Source organism: Hyla sarda, chromosome 2 (assembly GCF_029499605.1).
Source record: "Hyla sarda isolate aHylSar1 chromosome 2, aHylSar1.hap1, whole genome shotgun sequence".
In the NCBI taxonomy this organism is placed as follows: domain Eukaryota; kingdom Metazoa; phylum Chordata; class Amphibia; order Anura; family Hylidae; genus Hyla; species Hyla sarda.
This window is the reverse complement of record NC_079190.1, coordinates 342,308,711-342,314,992: the sequence shown is the minus strand read 5'-3', so window position 1 is coordinate 342,314,992 and position 6,282 is coordinate 342,308,711. Positions and strand designations below refer to the sequence as shown.

Sequence of the window (6,282 nt, the reverse complement as noted above, 5' to 3'; positions counted from 1 at the left end):
TAAACTCTATCAAATCATTTCAGAAGTTATGTCAAGTTATTAAATCTTTGAATTTTTTTATTTTTTATTTTGCAATCTAAAAGACTTTATGGCCTAGTGGAAATAAAAAGATGTTTATTAGTTTGGTGACACTTCCTGAAGAAATAAAAAAATGACAGTAATAATATTGCACAGTGCAATAGTTATATTTCCTTAAAAAATGTACAAATTCTCATGCCCTATATTTTCAACATTTTTATTAAAACTTCATTCATACAGTGTAGGAGACAACTATGTTTTTATTGCAGATTTGCAATTTCAACTGCATTAAACCAAACACATGAAAAATTGAGAACACAGAAACAGAATAAAGAAAAGATCTCAGCAAAGACTTGATTATTACAATACAGTATTTAAACCTGAGATCACTAAGACTCTGTGCTAAAATCACTAATGCCTAGTACTGGAGGGTCTCCTTATTTGCCAGCTTTAGTTGAAATTCACATATCATAGTAACTAAATATTCATATAAGTCAAGATCTTTGACTAAAAGAAAAATTGCAGTTAACCCTCAGGTAACCCTTTTTGATGGCTATAATTCCAGCAGCTGCTGTTGCAAAAAAAAACGTGTGGCCAAGGAATCTCAGTAAACCTTGAGTAGAGGGCAAATTTCTCTCCAAAAATGTTGTTGTGATTGGCAGAGCCGGAACATCCTAAATGGGGAAACAAATATAAGGTTGTTTGTAATAATTTGGAATTGATTTAACATAGGTCTCGAATGATATGTTTGGTAAATGGTAAACTCAGAATTATTATATAACATCTGTCACAGTAAAGTGGAGTAGTACAAAATGTGGTTTAGGCAAAGGAGAGGACAATAATGTCAAAATATTGCACTTTATATTGTGTACTTTACCAAAATATTTTTACTGCTATATAGAATTCTTAATAACCAATGTTTTGAAAAGCACAATGACACAACTGTGAAAAAACACGATCTACTAACCTCTTCGTGATCACTTACTATCCATGTATACTATGACAATTTGGACAATCTTTAAAAAACATTCTTATTACTTTCTGCTATCTGGACCTATTGTATACATGAGCAGATTATCAGTTATATTTATCTATAAATCTATATTTTTATCAGTATCAATTATACACTTGTTGATCAAATGAATGATTGTTCATAGGAACATAAAAATAGTTGTTAATATAACATGTTACATTTTTAAAATGAGTAATAACCTAAAATAAGAGGTCCGAAATGCATTGGTTTTCAACATACTCCTAGAATATGTTTATGATAATGTTTCCTAGCACCCCCTTAAATGATTTCCTGATGTCCTCATGCAACTCACCTCTTCTTTACAGTGCGCAAGCAGAAGTATAGATAGTATAGATCAGTGTTTCCCAACCTTTTTCGGGTCGGGGCACACCTCGGAAATTTTTTTTTCCTCGGGGCACCGCTACCGAGGTTGACAAGCAAGAAAAAAAAAAAAAAGGAAAAAACGATAAAAAACGAAATGCACTATATCTATTTATGTAGTTTAAAGTGCTGCTTTATACAGCAACTCACCAATGACGTCTTCTCTAATTTGCATTGTTGCCTTCTCTTCTCCATCTGGTCTGGGCCATCATCACAATTTTTTCCACACACAATTCTTCACCTTTAAACCTGCAAAACAAATCTATTAGGCGCCAAACTTTTTTTCCTTTTTTTTTTTACATGGGTGACAGAGGGGTGTAGAAGAGTGGATATGGGTGACAGAGGGGTGGACATGGGTGACAGAAGGGTTTAGAGGAGTGTACATGGGTGACAGAGGGGTGGACATGGGTGACAGAGGGGTTTAGAGGGGTGTACATGGGTGACAGAGGGGTGGACATGGGTGACAGAGGGGTTTAGAGGGGTGTAGAGGAGCGTACATGGGTGACGGAGGGGTGTAGAGGAGCGTTCAGAGGGGTGTAGAGGAGCGTACATGGGTGACAGGGGTATAGAGGAGCGTACATGGGTGACAGGGGTGTAGAGGAGTGTCCATGGGTGACAGATGGATGTACATGGGTGACAGAGGGGTGTAGAGGAGTGTACATGGGTGACAGATGAGTGTGCATGGGTGACAGAGGGGTGTAGAGGAGTGTACATGGGTGACAGATGGGTGTACATGGGAGACAGAGGGGTATAGAGGACTGTACATGAGTGACAGAGGGGTATAGAGGAGTGTACATGGGTGACAGAGGGGTGTACATGGGTGACAGAGGGGTGTAGAGGAGTGTACATGGCTGACAGGGGTGTAGAGGAGCATACATGGGTGAAAGGCGTGTAGAGGAATGTACAAAGGGGTGTATAGGAGCGTACATGGGTGATAGGGGTGTAGAGGAGTGGACAGATGGGTGTAGAGGAGTGTACATGGGTGACAGATGGGTGTACATGGGTGACAGAGGGGTGTTGAGGACTGTACATGGGTGACAGATGGGTGTACATGGGTGACAGAGGGGTGTAAAGGAGTGTACATGGGTGACAGAGGGGTATAGAGGAGTGTACATGGGTGACAGAGGGGTGTAGAGGAGCATACATGGGTGAAAGGGGTGTAGAGGAGCGTACATGGGTGAAAGGGGTGTAGAGGAGCGTACATGGGTGACAGGGGTGTTGAGGAGTGTACAGAGTGGTGTTGAGGAGTGTACAAAGGGGTGTAGAGTAGTGTACATGTGTGACAAATGGGTGTAGAGGAGTGTACATGGGTGACAGAGGGGTATAGAGGAGTGTACATGGGTGATGGGTATAGAGGAGTGTACATGGGTGACAGAGGGTGTAGAGGAGCATACATGGGTGAAAGGGGTGTAGAGGAATGTACCAAGGGGTGTATAGGAGCGTAGATGGGTGACAGGGGTGTAGAGGAGTGGACAGATGGGTGTAAAGGAGTGTACATGAGTGACAGAGGGGTGTAGAGGAGTGTACATGAGTGACAGAGGGGTGTAGAGGAGTGTACATGGGTGACAGAGGGGTATAGAGGAGTGTACATGTGTGACAGATGGGTGTAGAGGAGTGTACATGGGTGACAGGGGTATAGAGGAGTGTACATGGGTGACGAGTATAGAGGAGTGTACATGAGTGACAGAGGGGTATAGAGGAGTGTATATGGGTGACAGGGGTGTAGAGGAGTGTACATGGGTGAAAAAGGGGTATAGAGGAGTGTACATGAGTGACAGAGGGGTATAGAGGAGTGTACATGGGTGACAGAGGGGTGCAGAAGAGTGTACATGGGTGACAGGGATGTAGAGGAGCATACATGGGTGAAAGGGGTGTAGAGGAGCGTACATGGGTGACAGGGGTGTAGAGGAGTGTACAAAGGGGTGTAGAGGAGTGTACATGGGTGACAGGGGTGTAGAGGAGTGGACAGATGGTTGTAGAGGAGTGTACATGGGTGACAGATGGGTGTACATGGGTGACAGAGGGGTGTAGAGGAGTGTACATGGGTGACAGAGGGGTGTAGAGAAGTGTACATGGGTGACAGAGGGGTGTAGAGAAGTGTACATGGGTGACAGAGGGGTGTAGAGAAGTGTACATGGATGACAGAGGGCTGTAGAGAAGTGTACATGGGTGACAGGGGGGTGTAGAGGAGTGTACAGAGGGGTGTAGGGAGGTGTACAAGGGTGATAGATGGGTGTAGAAGAGTGAACATGGGTGACGGGGGCATAGGGGTGACAGAGGGGTGGACAGGGGGTGGACATGGGTGACAGGAGGGTGGACAGGGGGTCAGAGGGGTGGACAAGGGGGTAAAAGAGGGACAGGAGTGACAGAGGGGTGGACTGGGGTAACAAAGGGACAGATGGGTGAACAGGAGGGTGGACATGGGTGACAGAGTAGACAACGGGGGTAGACAGGGGGGTAAACATGAGTGACAGGGATGGACAGGGGAATGGACAAGGCAGACGTGGATGACAGGAGGATGGACATGGGTGAGAGGGGGTGTGGACATGGGTGACGGCGATGATAGGTGGGGGGACATGTGTTAGTGCGGGTGGACATGAGTGATGGGGGGTGGACATGGGTGACAGGAAGGTGAACATGGGTGACAGGGAAGGGTGGACATGGGTGACAGGGAAGGGTGGACATGGGTGACAAGGATGTGGTCAGAGGGGTGGACAATGGAGGGTGAACATGGGTAACAGGGATGGGCAGGGGTGACAGAGGGTTGGATGGGGGTGGACATGGATGACAGGAGAGTGGACATGGGAGACAGGGGGTCAGAGGGGTGGACAAGGGTGACAAAGGGACAGATGGGTGAACAGGAGGGTGGACATGGGTGACAGGGTAGACTACGGGGGTAGACGGGGGGGGGGTAAACATGAGTGACAGGGTTGGACAGGGGAGTGGACAAGGCAGACATGGATGACAGGAGGGTGGACATGGGTGAGAGGGGAGGTGGACATGGGTGACGGGGATGACAGGTGGGGGGACATGTGTGAGAGGGGGTGGACATGAGTGACGGGGAGGGTGGACATGAGTGACAGGGAGGGTGGACATGGGTGACAGGGAGGGTGGACATGGGTGACAGGGGGGGGGTGGACATGGGTGACAGGGGGGGTGGACATGAGTGAGAGGGGGTGGACATGAGTGACGGGGAGGGTGGACATGAGTGACAGGGAGGGTGGACATGAGTGACAGGGAGGGTGGACATGGGTGACAGGGAGGGTGGACATGGGTGACAGGGAGGGTGGACATGGGTGACAGGGGGGGTGGACATGGGTGACAGGGGGGGGTGGACATGGGTGACAGGGGGGGGTGGACATGGGTGACAGGGCGGTGGACATGGGTGACAGGGGGTCAGAGGGGTGGACATGGCGGTAAAAGAGGGACAGGAGTGACAGAGAGGGGTGGACTGGGGTGACAAAGGGACAGATGGGTGAACAGGAGGGTGGACATGGGTGACAGGGTAGACTACGGGGGTAGACGGGGGTAAACATGAGTGACAGAGATGGACAGGGGGGTGGACAAGGCAGACATGGATGACAGGAGGGTGGACATGGGTGAGAGGGGAGGTGGACATGAGTGACTGGGATGATAGGTGGGGGGGACATGTGTGAGAGGGGGTGGACATGGGTGACATGAAGGTGAACATGGGTGACAGGGAGGGTGGACATGGGTGACAGGGGGAGGGTGGACATGGGTGACAGGGGGAGGGTGGACATGGGTGACAGGGGGAGGGTGGACATGGGTGACAGGGGGAGGGTGGACATGGGTGACAAGGGGAGGGTGAACATGGGTGACTGGGGGAGGGTGGACATGGGTGACTGGGTGGCATTACATGGGTGACTGGGTGGCATTACATGGGTGACTGGGTGGGATTACATGGGTGACTGGGTGGGATTACATGGGTGACAGGGTGGGATTACATGGGTGACAGGGGGGGGAAGGGTGATAGAGATGGACAGGGAGGTGGACAAGGCGGACATGGCTGACGGGGGGGGGTGACAGGGGTAGGCAGACATGGCTGACAGGGGGGGGGACAGAGGGTGGACCTGGGTGACGGTGGGGGGGGGGTTTAGACAGGGTTGAGAAGGTGAACAGAGGGGTGGAAAGGGTACGGTACCTTAAGCAAGCCGGCCCGCGCAGCTTGCAGTTCCACAGCAGGCACGGGAGTCCGGCGCAGGTGCAGCTCGTTCCGCCCCAGGCAGGGACCCATTTTCGGCTCCCTGCGCCGTAAGGGAGAGGGGGACGGAGGGTGAAGGAGGGGGACGCGGGGGACACAGGGAACAGAGGAGGAAGGAGGGGGGGGGGAACACGGGGGACGCGGAAGACGGAGCGGAACACAGGAGACGGGAGGAGATGCAGGGGGATGCTGTGCGCGCAGTGCGCACGCAGACTTCCCTTCCCCCCTGCGCCATCAGGCCGGGGCGGAACATTTAAAAAAATAATAATAATAAAAAATAAAAAAAATCACGGCAAAATCCCGCTGCACCACGGGCAGTGCTGAACAGCACACACGTGTGCCGCGGCACCGCGGTTGGGAATCACTGGTATAGATAATAGCCAGTGCTTTCCAAAAGTTAAAAGCCACAGTTTATTTGAAATCCATTAACAGTTTCTAACATAACAGAATATACATATATGTAATAGTAGGCAGTTTACACAGATATGAAACAAAAACTGGTGTGTTTCAAGCCATCTGGCCATTTCTGTCATAAACTAATACAAATATAAATATATACATAAAAAACAAGTGGTAAACTGCAAACTAAGACATGTTTCAGTTAAAAAAAACTAGAGATAATAAACAGTCCTCTAGGTATGTTTTTTTA

At 49.2% G+C, this 6,282-nt stretch overlaps 1 protein-coding gene across 2 annotated transcripts in view; it reads right to left on the bottom strand.

The window, feature by feature from the left end:
* Positions 1–221: 221 nt before the first annotated feature.
* LOC130356505 (amine oxidase [flavin-containing] B-like) overlaps positions 222–6,282 on the bottom strand; it is a 120,237-nt gene continuing 114,176 nt past the window's right edge. For both annotated transcript variants that reach the window (XM_056558166.1, XM_056558167.1), the window contains exon 15: positions 222–692. In XM_056558166.1, the coding sequence (XP_056414141.1) occupies positions 513–692 (180 nt within the window). In that variant the 3' untranslated portion in view covers positions 222–512. The remainder of the gene's footprint in view (positions 693–6,282) is intronic.